The sequence below is a fragment of the Rutidosis leptorrhynchoides genome, chromosome 3, assembly GCF_046630445.1.
Source record: "Rutidosis leptorrhynchoides isolate AG116_Rl617_1_P2 chromosome 3, CSIRO_AGI_Rlap_v1, whole genome shotgun sequence".
Lineage (NCBI taxonomy): Eukaryota > Viridiplantae > Streptophyta > Magnoliopsida > Asterales > Asteraceae > Rutidosis > Rutidosis leptorrhynchoides.
The window spans coordinates 683,155,544-683,174,003 of NC_092335.1; the positions used below are offsets into that span (position 1 = coordinate 683,155,544).

General features: G+C 33.3%; 1 protein-coding gene across 1 annotated transcript; it reads right to left on the bottom strand.

Annotated features, from left to right (window-relative positions):
- Positions 1 to 6,485: 6,485 nt before the first annotated feature.
- On the bottom strand, positions 6,486 to 8,453 carry LOC139899444 (large ribosomal subunit protein eL19y-like). The gene is made up of 5 exons (XM_071882265.1): positions 8,301 to 8,453; positions 7,357 to 7,479; positions 6,924 to 7,237; positions 6,752 to 6,819; positions 6,486 to 6,667 (listed from the first exon to the last, which is right to left on the bottom strand). Exons 1-5 carry the CDS (start codon positions 8,410 to 8,412, stop codon positions 6,643 to 6,645), a joined length of 642 nt encoding a protein of 213 aa, XP_071738366.1. The 5' UTR covers positions 8,413 to 8,453; the 3' UTR covers positions 6,486 to 6,642.
- Positions 8,454 to 18,460: the final 10,007 nt, after the last annotated feature.

Sequence of the window (18,460 nt, forward strand, 5' to 3'; positions counted from 1 at the left end):
TGCTGATTGCGTACTTAATGTGATTAATCATCTTAACATAAGAAAGGTTTGGAATCAAAAGTGCAATCTCATATGTGTGCCCATAGTTGTTGCCGATATGATGACGATAGTTTATCGAATGAAGGTTTTAAAAGGTTGGTGATCTCATCGCAAATGCTTGTTGACGTAACCTGTTATATTGTTGATAGTGTGAAGCCTATCATAACAGATTGATCTTATGGCCTCCAATCTATTAATGATAACTCTTGCACTTACATAAGCAATTTAGAGGCTTTGCCGGTAATGACAAACAAACAAGTTTGGATTATCAAGTTGGTAGTCGGTATATTATCGATAACCTGAGATATTTATAACTGATCTAGCATTGAGAAAATCAAAGAAATGATAGTAAAAAACTCTATCAACGGGAAAAAAAATTCGATGTTTGGGGGTGTTTTTATGGGAAGTTTGCAAAATCACGAAGTAGCGCGTGTATTTTACGAACGTCCATTTTATCACAATTTGGATGATACATAGTATATGGAGAACCTAATGGAGGTCCTGATCATTCTTTGGTCATTGTTGGGTGTAACACCTTGTCTTTAGACAAAATCCAACATTATGTGTCGGTAAAGAACAGTTACGGAAAGAAATGGGTTGACAAAGATTACATTTGGAATGTTGTTCCTAGCAGCTGTATCAATCTTTTCAAAGAGACGTAAACGTAGGTTGTGAAGGATGATTAAATATGCATTTGGGTTATCGTTGTTACTTCATTTGGGATTTGGGTCAACATGCATGTTGCTCTTATCTATTGGTTTATAATTGTCACTGTATTTATGAATGTGGGTCAACGAAGTAACGATCCATTGATGTGTGCCAATATGTCCTAACACGACACCATCCTGATATATCTTCATGACCGATATCATCAAATTCTTTGGATATTAAAACCCTAAAATCTTCATCGATCATAATTTCATGAAGAACCTCCAAATCAACCTCGTTATTTTGAATAACAGTATCTCCAACCGATTCGTTACCAAATTCTAACATTTTGTCAGCATTGTCAAAATTTGCTTCCACGGATATATTTTTGTATATATATGGAATTGTTGTAATTCTATATATTCGAGCACCGGGTTGTACCTGCATACACGATTATGCATATTCATAAGTTCTACAAATAATTCGTTTTTCAATTAAAATAATTGATAACTAACTTACCTTGATATAATCATCCCAAACGTTATTATCAGCTGTCACCATATGTCGAGTATCGTCCCATGTAAACCCATTCACTGCAAGAAGATTGTTTATTGCTTTGTATAAACTTCTTAAAATTTTGTGTCTGTTTTTTAAAACATCTTTTTCGTAATGAAACTTGAATTTAGTACTGAATAATGTAGTCATGTGTTTCCAAGCTCTTTTACTAAATAAATGATCATCAATTCTGCTTCCTTTTACAACTTGTTCAAGCATTAAATCAATGAAATATCTGTCCATTTCAGGTGTCCATATGGTCCTCAATCGATAGCTTTTGTCCACGTTATTCTTATAACTGCGCGCACACAATAAAAAACTACTACATGTTTATACATTTTTGAATCCATTAGTGTGAATTGTGAAATCACTGAAGAAGTATTCACTTTTAAGAAGAAAAAAAATATATTCTTAAGAGGCATAGTTACAAACTATAGCACAAGCATATATAATTTGACAAATAAATAGACATTATCGACAGGGCCGGCCCTAGGGTAGGGCAACAGGGGCGACCGCACCCGGGCATCACATTTTAAGGAGCATCAAATCTGGAGTTCTGCGTTTTTTTAAGTGCAGTTGAGTTTTTTTAAGTGCAGTTGAGTTTTTTATTAAGTTCAGAGGAGAATTTTTATGGAGGAAGGGAGAGGAAGAAGGAAAAGTCAAAAGTTGAAAAGAAAAAAAATCTTTTATTCATTGATATTGTAATTTTTTTCCCTTTGTCAGATGTGTTAATTTTATTAAAATTCAATATATCGTACAACAGATATAGCGTACTGTACAATAACATATGAATTTTGAAATTCTAGTCTAACAATAGATGTGCCATAATAATGTGAATTCATACAATAAGTTTACTGATTTCTTAATATAATACTCCATAGTACTACTTAATTTTTAGGGTTAAAGCTAAAAATAGGCTACAAACTTACACAAATGTACCGATGTCGCCCATAAACTCATTTCCGTCCTACTGTCGCCTACAAACTTATAAAAAATGTGCTAATATAAACAAAATACTTTTTTTAACCGTCAACCAAAATGGTTGATTAAGTGGCTTCTAAGTAGTCATGACACGTCGGTGATACATCGAAACAGAACTGAAAGTATATGGGTGACATCGGGACACAACTGAAAGTATATGGGTGACATCGGGACACAACTGAAAGTATATGGGCGACATCGGTGCATATAAAATGAATAAAAAAAGTTAAATAATTAACTTCACCGGTTCAACAGGTAACCGGTAACGAAATGTTAACATTAGCACATTTTTTATAAGTTTGTAGGCGACAGTAGGACGGAAATGAGTTTGTGGGCGACATCGGTACATTTGTGTAAGTTTGTAGCCTATTTATAGCTTTAACCCTAATTTTTATATTTTCTTTAATTTAATTATTTCTACAAGGAACAAAAGTTCTTATTTGAAAGTCCTATTTTATTGGTGTGTCACATACACTATAAATTTTTAACTAGACTCGAAATCATCACTTTTATCGTAGTTTGATCTCTTCAAATTGTCAAACTAAATTTATTTAAAAGATATTAACGTGAAAATGAGTAATATAAGTTGATTAGCTTTCGAACACTAGTTTATAAATAGAGTAGGGGCCAGGGATGGATCTTTGGGGTGGCAGGGGTGGGCAGTGGCCCCTACAAAATTTTATGTTCTTAGTGTAAATTTTATATTATTTGGATTTAAAATATAAATATTTTATATAATAGCTCCTCCAAAATTTTAGAATTTCTTTTTAATATAATTGATAAGTTTTAGAAACGATTTTGACCCTCCCACTAAAGTCGTTCAAGATACGTCTCTGGTAGAGGCATTATTTGATCGATTCGTCCCGGGTAACAGAACACTTAAGACCGACCCTGATTATCGACAAGCTTTGAACCAACATTCTGTTAGTATTAGAACTCCAATCTTGAACTTTTTATTGTACGTATTAAACTATCAATTAGTAATGCTAAAATACTATTGACGGTATGTGTTAACTAAGCCAAATTTTGTTGATGTGGCAGCCATGTTAACGGCCACATCATCATTCATCAAACGGTACATTATCACTTGTTGAGGCGGTTGAGCAATGCTATAATTACAAAAACAAATTATTTAAAAAAATTACAGATCGCCGTTTATCTGTCTCCCTCTCGATTTCTCTCATCTTATTTGTGTCACGTCAATTTGTATCAGAATATGTAGCAGTTTCGTAACATATCATTTCTCATCTATAAATACAGTAATAAACCAGAGTTTAATACAGTTTCAGGTCAACTGGATACATGTTGACTTTTTACTATCCAAGATGATATTTAATACTGTAGTAACAATTAACAATTATCGATAAAAACTTAAATCGATTACATTTATTTGAAGGAATTGTGAGCATAGGTACGAAACATCAAGTGATTGTAAATGAAATTTTACAAACCTGTGTAACCGATGGAGAAGGTGGGGCCCGATTGGTGCAATTTAGGGATAAGGATATCCAGAACAGGGTATCCTTGTTCGTGACAAGAGCGTATTCCTAAACGACAGAGCATTATAGAAAGGATAGAAAGGGATGTGGGCCTCTCTTTAATGAACCAATAGTTGCAAAGGCCCACTATGGTGCGCTATGTCTATACATCTTGCATTCAAGTTTCACTACACATCTCATTTCTTTGATTTTTTTATAAATAACCTGTGTTTCCTAGTTGAAAAAAAAATGAAAAAAAAAAAAAAAAAGTCAATGAGGTTTTACTAAAGTGGCTACCCGTTTTTACACAACAAGTTTCCAACATTCGTTTGAAAAAAAAAAAATTGTGTAAACCTTCACTACCACACAATTGTGAGATTAGGACTAAGCTTCTTAACAGAAATATCAGTGTCACCACTCACCTCATGCTAAGAACAAAGTAGCCAAAGAGTGACATACTTTCGTCACCCCAAAAAAAAAAAAAAAAAGGACGGGAGAAAATGAGACGAAGAGATGATGACTACATAGACTAGTCTAATCTTTACTCCTAGTAGTTTGAATTCGAAATCAAAGATATATTGTTTGTATTGTTTTCCTTTTATTTTTACTATGCCCATTTCTCTAGGTTAACGGAAACACACGGTAAAAAAAAAATAGCTCGTGAGCATAGAGGAAAAAATTACTCGAGAGCATAGTACTGATTGAGCCAATACCCACTTTGTCAAAAGAATTTAATTATGGCTAGTTACTCATCCCAAGCGTTCGGGGGTACGTGGTGTAATGTATTGCTATTGTTTCAGTTTCTACCTGGAGAGTGTTCGGGTACGTGGTGGAATGTAGAGATGCTGAAAGTTTCCAGAGAATGATTATGGGCCCTACGATGGATAAAATTGAATTTTTGAAGGTTCAACCGATGGACCAACGTTTTCTCAATTTCTCTAGGTTCACTCGTCTTGAATTAAAAGGGTGTCCTTTCGAATGTTCTTCAATTGATACCATGAATTTTGGTTGTCGGCACTTTTGGTGAAGTGATTTACGTTGACCCAAAAACAACGGGGTTAAAACACGCGGAGTCTCTGTTTGCATTGTTTGAGGTCAATGACCCGACGACTCCCATCCGTCAATATGTGACGGTCAATTTATCAGAAACGCAGAAGTGTAAAATTTGGGTCCAAGAATTTAATGAAAACGTGAATATAGAGGCTATTTCCGATGATCATATAAAGCAATATAATTCTTTACTTAATTTCAATTGTTGTCCAGCTACGGTTTCGCCTGAAAATGTTCACTGTAAAGGCATTGTTCACGTACTGGGCACTCATCGCCTGATTAATTGTTCCCCATGTATTATAACACCACCGGTCGAAGAATTCGAAAATGGAGAAATTCTCGTTGATGGTCCTCTCAATAAAGCTAGCTGATGGAGATACCGTTGGAGTCCTTGAACTTGTTACTCCCAATAAAGATATAAGGGAAAAAGGTTGATTTACACCTCTCATTAGAAAATGTACAAAAAGCTATTTCCATCCACATTTCAGAAAACAAATCCAAAATTATTTCCATTAGCCCATTCCCTAACGTTGATGAGTCGTGCCCAATAGTTAATAATGATAGCATTCAAGTGACTAAATCGGCAGCCCATAGTGTTCCTTTTGATTTTTATGAAAAGGAGTTCCCCTCACTTCCATTCAAAAAGAATAATACCAACCAAAGCCAGTTTCTTCTTCGGTGCCTCCTTGTACTCCTAATGTGGACCAAAATAAAGGACAGTGTATCGATTCAAATTGTCGTAGTTGTTGTGAAGCCATCCGGAAAAGAGGAGGCAAAGTGAAAATTGCTAATGGAAAAGCCACTCTACAAAGCTCTACAAGTAAAAAAGTAGCAGCAAAGAATCGGGATAAACAGGCCGAAGTAATAGAGGATAGTCCATCGAGTTTTGACACTGTTTGTTAGATCAAACTGAATGGCATTCAAGGTTTGAATGCAAAATCTGAAATCGAAGCTGCTAGAAACATAGCGGCGGGTACAAAAAAGATTACATACAAATAAGAGTTACATAATTTCGGTATATTGATGGAGAAAATGGCGGTGGAAGAGTTGCCCATTAAGGTTTCAAAATCATAAAGCTTGCCTCAAGGAATGCCCGCAACCTCGGGAGCATAGAAAAGGGTCGTATGACGGGTTCAATGGTAATCAATTCAAGTGAGTGCAAGTGGTTGTCAAGAGGATTGGTTCATTCTTTTGACACGTTGGTGTATCAAATTTTTGTTTGCAAACACGTTGAGCGGAATCGAGTTTCAATATCTCAACAACTGGTGTGTTTAGAGATGAGGAACAATGAGTTTTTGGGTAGTTTGGGCGATGTTGATGGCGAGTAGCTTATACTTTAAAGACAAAATCCCATATTGTACTTTGGATGCTACATTCATGACTCAAGATCCACTGCAAGATGTGTGTTTAAAGTCTCTGGAAACTATATAGATGAGCAATGTTTGTTTGGATGTTTTGATCCATTCAATGTAGTCTTAAATTTTGGTGAGCATGTTCCCAAAATTCTTTACTATGTATTTTTGGGCCAATTCATTGTTCGATGAACTTGGCTTTTTTTTATTAAAAAAGAAGCGTGTAGATCTATAATCTATTTAGTACTGATTAGACCACTCATTTCTACTCGAGTTTTGCTGGTGTCCTTAAAGAGTAAAATCAGTTTACTGCATAAATCATCAACCATCATGTGTTTAGCTTTCAAAACATGTGTTATAGTAACATAATGAAAAGCAAATACAACATAACAAACATGAAATAAGCAGACAAAAATCATTGTATCAAGAGTTGAAGGCTCTTTCTAAAAGAGTATTCCATAACAAAACGAAATTGTAACAAACATATCACTAAAATAAACCACAAAGCTAATAAAGATATCCAACATACACAAAACACCTCATTTCTTGGATTTCTTTGTAGCCCTGCAACAAACATTTACATTCTCATTAGAACAAGAAGGATCTAACCACATAAAAATAAAAATATGAATCAAAAACAACACTCACTTAGCAGGTTGTGCAGCAGGAGCTGCCGCCGGTGCTACTGGTGCAGCCGGTGCTTTCTCTTGTGGACCCTGAAATCGTTGAAAATAAAGGTTAAAGGGTTTATATGATAATCAATAAGACTACATAAATAGTGATCTTCTGATAAACAAATGCAACTTCCTAATGTTTATACCTGGGCAAATCGTTCCTCTCTTCGAGCCAACTTCCTCTCTCGGCTAGCCTTGTTCTTCTGACGTTTAGCCTCAAACTGGTCAGCAATAGTCTTCTCACGGGCCTTTTCAGCCTTTGACTTGTGAATGCTTTCCATCAACACACGCTTGTTCTTAAAAACATTACCTTTGACCTTCATGTACATGTCATGGTACATGTGCTTGTCAATCTTCTTTGACTCTCGGTACTTTTTCAGCAATCTCCTCAACACCCTCATTCTTCTCATCCATATAATCTTAGTTGGCAACCTAGCCTCCCTGGTTCCCTTACGCTTTCCTATTACATATTGAACACAAACAAATTAAACATACAATGAAATTGAACTATATAAGCTAAAATAAGCATTTGCCTAAAAACAATGTAGCCATTGAAGTATGCAAAAGATTAATAAATACCGTATCCAGAATGACGTCCCTTTCTCTTAGCCTCATTCATGCGACGTGCACGTGATCGAGAGTGGATCTTGGTTGGCTTCCTGATGATAAATCCATCCTTGACCAACTTCCTAATGTTCTGACCTGCAAACCAACAGCAAAACAGCCAAATATGAGCATTGATAGTACTATAAACTAAAAAAAAAAAAGTAAAGATTACTAACGGTGCAGGTGGACCAAACATGAAACATATATATAACCACAAAATTATTTATCGCATATCCTGAGTTGGATCCTGAGCAACTAATAAGATAAAGTTTTCATCAATTCCTTCTTTACACTGACAGTAAATATAGCTACAAAAATGAGCCTTCACACAAAACAAGGATAAGCTAAAGTAATACAAATATACATCTGCATATGCCAAAAATGAGCCTTCGCACAATACAACAAACTATGTGTTAAAATAGAACATCTTTAAGCATATTAGGTCATAAAGCCAAAATTTATCAAAGATCAAAACCTATTTGAAAGTAACATATAAATATAAATACGTTAATACATATAATATGCATATGATGTGTATATTTAACTTACATAGTTTCATCCTTTAATACAGAATTATCAAAAAATAGAAACAATATATCTTTCCGCTCCTTATGATACATTTAAGACCAAAAACTCAATAACACGTCAATAGTATATGACTTAATTCATCAAAAAGTCAATAAAAAATCCATGAAATCTCAAACCTCAAATCTCAAACAGAACAACCTGATTACAAAATCAATTAAGATAGCTATATACTCTAAACTTAACAGTTTATACAAAAATCAACAAATCAGCAGAGTTAAGCTAAAATTACAAACAAAAACATTTTCACTCACAAAAAGTAATACAGATCAAAAAATTAGACAGATACAAATCAAAAAATGATTGAAAAACGAAAAGGATTGAAATCGTACGAGAGTTGGCCATGGAGATCTCATTGCCTTCGTTTGGATCGAGCCAAACCTTGCCACGACCGCACTTGAGGACGCTAGCTGCGAGCCGCTTCTGTAACTTGAGTGACACCATTTCGTACTCACGGCGGTGAACAAAAGGGGATTAGGGTTTCGTTGTGGATATGGTTTTGCGTTTTATATCTATATAAAATAAAATATCTGTACCCGCTTCGGCTCAGTGGGCTTTTCTTTTCGATTAATTGGGCTCAACTATAATTAACATATATTAACTAGCCCAATGGGCCTAATCGTTTTATCTGTTTTAAACAACTGGTTGGGTTAAGTCAAAGTTCTTAGTTTTGATCTTGGAATATTTTTTAAATTTAATTATATGTATTTCGCCAAACAAAAAAGTTCATATTGTTATTGATTTATTTATTATTTAGATTAAGTATTATTATATTTTGTTTACAAGACCCAGCTATGTTTTTTTTTTTTTTTTTTTTTTTTTTTTGTTTACCAGTTTAGTATTATTATATTACTGATTACTGATAGTCCAAAATTTGTACGAGTGATTAAAGCCTAGTTTTGAAAGCCTAGTTTTGGTATTGTGGTTTCTATCGGACTTCTAGCACACAAGATAATACGAAATAACAAAAAAAAAAAATGTTTTCTAAAGTAGCAAAATGAATATTATGATTTGATTTTGAACGCCACGGTTAGCTCAGGTAACCATTAAAAAATGTTTACTTAAGACATAAATGGGAAAGAAAAGAAACTAAGCAGGCATGCATGTACGGATCTAAAAGTGTATAGTTGTGTTACCATTCTTGTTAGTTCATGTTGACATGTTCCTTAATTTGATTTTACATTTTCTATACTCCGTATTAATTTTCTTTTTGTCTAGAGTGAAATAATCACCCACTTGTAATGATTTGGATACGTCCCTAGTAACAAATCTCATTATAACAGCAATGATGATTGTTATATGTATGTATTGGCTGGAGTAACATAACTTCGTATTTATTTTCTTTGGTAGAGGTGCAAAAAGATACGATAGTTAAAGTCTTAAAGACACCATGAATTCAACTAAGTATAAACAATCAAATGAGTGATTAACGGGAAAAGTGACAACTTTTGTGTTGGGACAGCTATGGCTTAAAATAGGACGATAAATAAATTGTGACCAACAATTTTCAGTCGTTTAATAATAAATTGCTTTAAGTATTAATTCATTGATCATTCATTTTATTATTGTACAATCATGAAAACTCACTTATGTTATTGTATTATTGATAAATATCTGTAGTTATTAAATAAAAACCAAACACCTAAATAAACGCTAACGAATCAAGTATATCTATACAATACGGTTATCGGATTGTGTCATACTAACCAATTAGCATAATAACTACTAAAAATATATACAATGTCTTTATGCGATGAAAAAAGGGGTTATGGGAGGTGGTAGCAAACCATTTTCGGTACTTTTTGTGACGGCGACATGCGAGATTTTCGATTGTACATATTTAGGCTCAGAAGTCACATCTTAACCCCTTTTAAATTAACGAGGGTTAAATTATCATAATTCTAAGATTCTAAGATAAGAAAGCGACTAATACTTTACTTGTTCTATCTTACAAGGGTGATGAAATATTTCCATCACCCATCACCCATCACCCATCACCCATATTTATTAATTTTGGGCCAGAACATACTCTGAAGTAGTGATAAATAATACGGAGTACTCAATTTTGATAAATTTATAAAAAAAACCTAGTTTTTTCTCAATAAATTTTGTAGTCACCCACTTAATATTTTAAACTATTTAACTATGAATACTAATATCATCCATATCATAAAGGTAAGTGGCTTGAAATTTTTGGAATGGGATCGGAGTTACTATGCTAGACAAAATCATTTGAATACAACACGCAACAACTAAATTAGAAACTAAAAAAGCAAGCGATAAAGTTGACTTGTAACATCAAAAATTTAAGTTAGAGCACAATATTATCGCTGGTATGTTTCCATCTAGCTTGAAAAACAATATCCTGCGCCAAATTGAACCGAACACGAAGGTTTAGAATTATTTACAAACTATAATTTCACCTAACAAGTTTTCTTTTCTCACAGCCAAAAACTAAAATCATCATCTCCAAAAAAACTTATATTTTCAAAATCCAACAGATCCACTTTTCTGACCGATATCTTTCTTCTCCGGCCACCGGCTTCCCGCCGGTGGTCCGGGAGTTCTCTTTTGTCGAGCTTCGTTTTCATTCACTATCCTTTATTACTCTCTCCGTCACTTGGCCGGTATTTGCATCGGTTTTTCTTCTTGTTTTACCTACTTCCGTCATCATATCTCCACCTACCTTTTAGTCACCTGCTTTCCCTGTTGTCGTTGTGATGGTGTTGGTCGCTTTGGCCTCGTTGCGGTCTGGATCTTTAAGATCGTTTGTTTATTCCGGTCGAGTTCGTTTCATTTCAGATCCCAGATGTTCGTTTCATTTAATCGTTGTATAGTCGAGATTCCGTTCGAGATCTATGCTTTCAGTTGGTTTGGATCTACGATTCCAGTCGAGTTCAAGTGGGTGGCTTTCCGGTCGAGTTGGGTGGGTGATTTGGTTCGAGTTCGTTGCTTTGATTCCGGTGACTGTTGGTTTCGGGTTAGTGTTCTTTAGTTTCAACAGATCATGATGTGGGTGGCTCTCGGTTCGTGTTTTTTGGGTGAGTTTCTTGCCTGATTCAACTTGCTGTCGAGTTCGTGGTTCAGGAGGTTTTCGTTGGTGAAATTAAGCCAGGGTATATTTAAGCATCGTCTCTTCTTCGTGCAATGTCACCACTTGATAGATTACATGATCGGACTGTTTGGTTTAAGTTTTTCGTGGGTTGTCGTCGTGGCCATTCTTTCCGTTTCATGTGTAATTTTCCTAGTGTTTGCTGATATTGTGCGTGATAGTTTTGTGTGTTTGATATTCCTTTTCATTTCGTTGGGTTATGAATTGGTCTCGTGAGAATCGGTTTCGTGTGATGGAGAGTGTCGTGTTTAGGATTCGTGTTTTCGTAGGATTCGTGTTTGTTAGCATTCAGGTTGATTGTCGATTGAAATTGTATCGTCGTGATTTAATCATTGTAATTCCTAGCGTCTTGCTAGTTTTTATTAGTAATATAATATAAATTGCCTTTCAAAAAAAAAAATTCACCTAACAAATATCATAACTAGCCACTTAAATCTTTTTTATTGGTTGAAGTATGAAATAGACAATTAAAATGTGATAACTCAAATATAAATGTGAATATTTTGTGTGAGATGAAGGTTGTATTATCATTATTATTGTTATTGTTGTTGTTGCTGTTGCTGTTATTATTATTATTATTATTATTATTATTATTATTATTATTATTATTATTATTATTATTAATTATTATTATTATATTTATCAATTTTATATTTTATATTTTATATTATCATTATATCATTATTATTATTATTATTTATTAGTTTATATTAATATGATTTATTATTAGTTATTATTAATTGTTAATTATTATTATTATTATTATTATTATTATTATTATTATTATTATTATTATTATTATTATTATTATTATTATTAATTGGATTGGATGCATCATACTCCGTATTTCATATGATGTATTAATTAGCTATCGAATAATTCTTTTCATTTTAATATGAAAAGTTCATCTATCTATTTTAGAAAAATAAAGATATAAGGATATTAATATATACAAATTCCAACCACCACAACCTTTTATTAACGTTTTTTGATGACACCGTTTGCATTGTCAAATGATTTGTTGAAACGACCCGTCCAAATTACTATAAACGCAGTACGTTCTCATTGGTCCCATAGCGAAGTATTTGACATCTATATGATACGTTTTAGAAAATATTGCATTCGTTTCATAAAAAGCACATCATTGTTATACATAATGCATGTTTTAAACAAGTGGGCGATTATTTAAGAAATAATCCCCAAAATACATCGGTTTCCAAATACTACACACGTGACGTAACAGTCGAATATAATACATGACAAAGGTTTTATTGAATGAAACACTTTATTTAAATAAAATTATTATTACTTATATAATAATTTTTAACATTTTATGTTAGTAGTCCTTTGTTAGTAGTCCAAAATAGTCCGAAAAGTCCAACAGTCTAATAATCGGTATATATATATATATATATATATATATATATATATATATATATATATATATATATATATATATATATATATATATATATATATATATATATATATATATAATCTTAGAATTACCCCCACGACGTATTGTATACGTATTGTCTTTGCATCAACCCAGAGACGTATTGTATACGTATTGTCTTAGAATTAACTAAGACGTATTGTGTACGTATTGTCTTAGGATTTATCAAAACGTATTGTATAGTTATTGTGTTAGGACGTACCAAGAATATTATTATACATATATACAATCACAGAATTAACCAAGATTATAATATTTTGTTATACTACTGATAACATGTCCAAATATATATAGGATATAGGAAAATTTAACAAGGATATGGTTAATATAGTTTTTATAATATAAATTTCGTCCATACAACGTTAATTTTAGCAGATTTTGTTTTGCTCGCCAAATATTCATTACAACTCTGTTTAAAGTGAATCAAATTGCTATGGATTCCTTAAGAAGTAAATTTTACAAAATCAATTCGAAAAGTTCATCCCAAATAGTAATTTTTAGAGCTTTACCCTCTTTTTGTGTCGGTGGACAGATTTGAAAAAATCCCGGCATCCACCCAATATATGACTTTTTTGATAAAATACTTCCACTTTGTCTAAAATCATGAAAAAAATACTGGAAGTCTTATTTACACATATTAACATATTTCCAAAGTATTAGCCTCGAACTCAAAGTCTAAGATAGGTTTTTAATTCCCAACCCAAAACAGCCCGCTTTTTACCGAATGGAGATTAAAGGATATATGTTAAGTTTCAAGGTGTTCTTCATATGTACAAGTTATAAGTTCTTATATTAACTTAATATAACATCATAATACATATAAATAAGTGTTATTAGAGTTAAGTTAGAAAGATTAGATTAGTTTTTCAAACAAGCTTGGTGTTCACCAAAACAAGTTCTAGTTTTTACAAGTTTTATAAGTATAATAAGATAGCAACTATACAAGGAATTGAACAAGGATTTTGAGAAGTATTTTACCTTGATTATGAAGAGGAAAGTTGCTGAGATTAAAGTATGATATGAGAGCATTCAAGTGTGTATTTTTAGTTTAAGATAATGTGGAGTAAAAATGAGTTAAAATGTTCCTTATTTATAAGCTTATAATTTTGACTTTTAGTGAAAATATCTAAGATAAGTTAAATTGTATTAAGTCATGCATGACATATTAAATTGACTAGGTCATGGATGACATATTACACAAATAATTGCAGATTTCTATTGGTATATACCAATAGTAAATACTTCTAGAAGCTGTATATAATACGGGTAAAAATACCGTATGAATGCGAGTAGAATTCTTTGAGGAAATTGAACGGAAATACGAGTATAGCTATCCTTTATATGTATTGATATATTATAAAGTGTATTCAATACTTGTAAGGATGTATTTACACTCGTAATACATTATACTTAAATACATTTTAACATAAGTTAATTACGTCGTATAAATAGTAATATATATTATTTGAAAACTCTTTAAATTAGTAGTATGAAAATATATATATAATACTTTGTTAATATACTTAATGAGATATTTAATTATCATATTTTCAAGTTAAATAGATATAAATCCATATATATACACAATAATTAAACAATTAAACAATTAAATCAAGTTATGACGTTCGTGAATCGTCAGAATAAAAGGGTGACCAAAAGCTTGTGTAAAACTCTTTTCGGAGGTTCAAGATTTATTAAAATTCATTGCTTATCAAGTCGGAATTATATAAAGATTAAATTTAAATTTGGTCAAAAATTTTCGGGTCGTCGCAGTACCTACCCGTTAAAGAAATTTCGTCCCGAAATTTGATCGAGGTCGTCATGGCTAACAATAAGAATGTTATTATGACGAATATAAGTTGATTCATATGGTTTTATCATGATTGAGAAATATGGATAAAATAATTCGATTACTCGAAACGTATGAGTGAAGCTATCGTAAAAGAGTGAAATGAGAAAATAGGGATTCGTCTTATCTTTTGACGTCATCATGGTTGATCTCCGAATTAAAGAAAATCTTTGTAATCTATATAAGATTTGATTCTTTGGCGATTAAGAAAATTATGATCCTCTTCGATTTAATGCAATAATCTGTCTCGATTTCTCTGTCGGATATTTTACTATAAATCAACCTCCTACGTTTCCTTATTTTCACATCTCCCATCTTTTATACTTTCTTCCTTTCTTCATACTTCCAAAACATTCGTCAATATGCTCCATCCAGTTTTAATTCTTGATATATTCTTGACTATCACATCTGTCATTCTTCTTTTTCATCTTCCACCGGAGGAATCCGTTAATTTCTACTATGCTCTTGGATTTATAGTGTTCTTAGTTTTCCCGTGTCTTTATATTGCTATACGCATCGATATACACGATTTGTAATTTCTGCGTTGTCTTCGTGCTTATATTTTTCCTTATATTTTGGAGTTTCATTCTTCCGTCTTCTTTTCCCGACTTCAAGTCAAGCGAATAATGGTCTAGAATTCATAGATATGAAATTCGGAATGAACATAGCTAATGCTCTAAGAGAGAAATTGTAATAGCACAATTTGACTTATGAAATTACCAGAATTCAAAGGAAAAGATAGAACTATCAATAGAATATGTTCTTGATATGTTTAGAGATTAGATTGAATGTAAGAGTCATGTAACATGGCACATGATGATGTTATGGTCTGTGAATCATTACGTTCCATTTAGAAACTCAGCATGACTTACTGTAATATAATCACGTTGATCACTTGTCATTATATTATACTAACTGTAACATCCTGAAGACGGGCCTAGTTGGAATTTACCTTTTTGTCTTTTTGTTCGTTTTGCGTTTTAAGGTGCTTTTTAATGAGTTAATTATTTGTTGAGTGTTTTTAATTAATTATTAGTCCAGTGGGTTCGTTTTGTGACCAGAGTCACAGAACATATTTGTTTATTAAATTTAGACTTCGTTTGGGCTACCGAACGAGGTACATTGCATTTCAGTAAACAGATAAATACCCGTGTTTTATCAGGAATGAGATTTAATCCCATTTAAGAGCCCAAAAGAAACCACCCCTCCCCTTGTTTTATTTACTCTACGTGGTTTTTGGTTCCATCCTTTTGTTTATATCGATCAAACACTACACACACATAGATGAACTTTAATCTTCCAAATTGATAAGGATGATGAAGTAAGATTGCAAGCTTTAAGTGGTGGTTCTCCTACCTCTCCCTCTCGTTCCCTCTGTCACGAATTCACAACCACCACCATTAAACCCTTACTTTTTAATTGATGAAGATGATGATGGAATTCAAGCCCTAAAATAGTTCTTGTATATTATTAATTGAATTCTATTAAGGTTTGTCCTCTTTTCATGATTCTTCTTTATTAATTTAGGATTTATGACTAGTTTTATAAAAGGTTGTAAATTGTGCTTAAATCTTTGATTACATGATGAAATTGTTTGATTTATGCTTGTTTGTGAATGTGTACATGTTAGTACACAATTGTGGACTTGTATTTGGCTAAAAATTGCAAGAAACAACTTGATTTTGGGGGTACACCATTGTGGACAGCAGCGTAGCTGCTGCTGTTGCTGTTTCTGGGCGGTTGCCGCCGCTACTGCAGCTGCAGCTGGCGGCCGGTGGTGGCGGTGTTTGTCGTTTTTTTTTTGATGCATGGGATGGTTTTGTTTGATTGTTTTAACCTCGACACGTTTGTATTAATTATGTTTAATTCGGTTTCTCTATTTTAAGATCATGACCCATTAGTTAGTTTAATTTGGGTAACAATGGTATATGTGTTATGTTGCTTTTGGAATGCTAGATAATTGTTGTTGTGTGTTTGCGCACCTTTGTAAACCCTTAACTTGGTCAAAATATTGCCCGAAACTCGATTATTGTGAGTGAAACCGAAAGGGACAGCAGGTACACTGCTGCTACTATTTTTGCTACTGCGCGGGGCTGTTTCTGCTGCAATTTTGCAGCTGGAGCTGCTATAAACTGCTGTTCACAGGCCTTTTATGTTGTCGTTATGCTGCTGTTCGCTAGTGTAGTGCGTAGCGACTTGGCATGGCTCGTAACTCGTTGCCCGTACTTATGATTTGGTGGTTTGTGTGTCTATTTACTCGTTTGGACCCTGACCTGTTCTTGTAAGTAGTGTTTATTTGCTCATTTAGACTTTGACCCATTTTATTAATTTCATTTGGGTTGTAGATTATAAAGTGGACCTTTTGTGCGGATGCTCGGTTAATCGTGACCCGAAACCCGTGGCCTGTACTTATGATTTATGAGATAACTCGTGGTTCGTTTATATAAATTGCATAATTTATTTAGTTTGGACCGTTCGTTTATATAAATTGCATGATTTATTTGGTTGATGTATGACATAATTAATTAGGGTGCGTATACGTGTTCACTCGTGACCCGTTTGGGAAGGTAGTAAGTTATATTTCCTGACCGTTCAGTTATTGACCAGTTTAGGGGTGTTGATATTGAATCGTTCGCCCATTTGGACTTTGACCTATTTGGATGGATTATATATATGTGTATGTGTGTGTTTGTGTGTGTATATATATATATATATATATATATATATATATATATATATATATATATATATATATATATATATATATATATATGTGTGTGTGTGTGTGTGTATGTGTGTGTGTGTAAAAGTATATACAAATAGAGAATATATATATATATATATATATATATATATATATATATATATATATATATATATATATATATATATATATATATATGCGAGTATATATATGTATATATATACAAGAGAGTATATGTGTATGCAAATATGTGTGAACCGATCATTTTGACCCCGTTGACCCGTTTGGGCTTATTTGGTTAAAGGTGGTAAATTATGATTCAATTGGGTCATAATTGTCCCAATGACTCGTTTATATTATTTTATACATATTGGAAATATATAGTGTATTGTAAGTACGTGTATATATATATATATATTGAATATCATATAGTTAGTAATGGTGGTGCGATTTACTAACTTGTTCAGTGTTTATTCTCAGGTGGTTCAGACGAGGAGAAGACCCGGTGATATTAGACTACCGAGTTTAGCTGGTGATCGGTGAGTGGGTCTATCTCCAAATAGAGTTTGAGTAGCGTATGATGCTACTGTGTTTAACTCTTTTACCAAGTTTAGTGTAATATAATTATCATGTGATATTAGGTGTTGTTTGTTTTCCTGACTGCAGACCTTATTATGTCTTATGTCTGCGCGCCCGCAGATGTTTTGACTGCAGACATTTTGTTTTTCTGAAGACATAAGATAAAACTATGTCTTATTATGTCTGCAGCCTCGCAGACTTAGGAATGTGCTTCTAAGTGCTACAGACAGAATTAAGTTATGTTGCAGAACTAAAAACAAACAGTCTTCATTATTCAGCATACAGACCTTCAGTCCACATCTTCTTTACAGACATGGTCCGCAGATCTTCAGGCAAAAACATCTTAAAAAACAAACAGCACCTTACTGATTGCCATGCTAGATGGATATAGTATGCTTGTTGATGTATGTGTTTGTACGTGCACTATGTGATTGACACCAGTCGAGCCTGGGGAGACTGGGGACTCGTGATCGTGCCTAGGGAGGTTAGAGTCCGTATGAGGTCAACCGTGCCTAGGGAGGTTGGGTCCATAGGCTACTGATTGTGAGTATAGTGTGAACGACGCACCCCCTGCGTCAGGATGACTATACTGTGAATTGAGTAGCAAGGACTATCGGTAGACTCTAGCCCGATCAGCTAGGAGTCGTGTGCTCGTACAAGCCGTCGATCCTCGTATTGTCGTATTTGTATGCTAGTGGTGGTTAGCATGTGGTGGTGATATTTAGAGTAAAGCTTGTGTGATGCTTAAGCTTATCCTGTTAGATAGATTCCACTCACTTAGCGGTGCGCTAA

What these genes read in the sequence shown, in the direction of transcription:
- LOC139899444 (XM_071882265.1), bottom strand. Translation starts at nt 8,412, where the DNA reads ATGGTGTCACTCAAGTTACAGAAGCGGCTCGCAGCTAGCGTCCTCAAG. An exon ending in GATCTCCATGGCCAACTCTC is followed by an intron (nt 7,480 to 8,300) that starts GTACGATTTCAA and finishes GTTGGTTTGCAG; the next exon opens with GTCAGAACATTAGGAAGTTG. An exon ending in CCTGCTGCACAACCTGCTAA is followed by an intron (nt 6,668 to 6,751) that starts GTGAGTGTTGTT and finishes TGTTTGTTGCAG; the next exon opens with GGCTACAAAGAAATCCAAGA.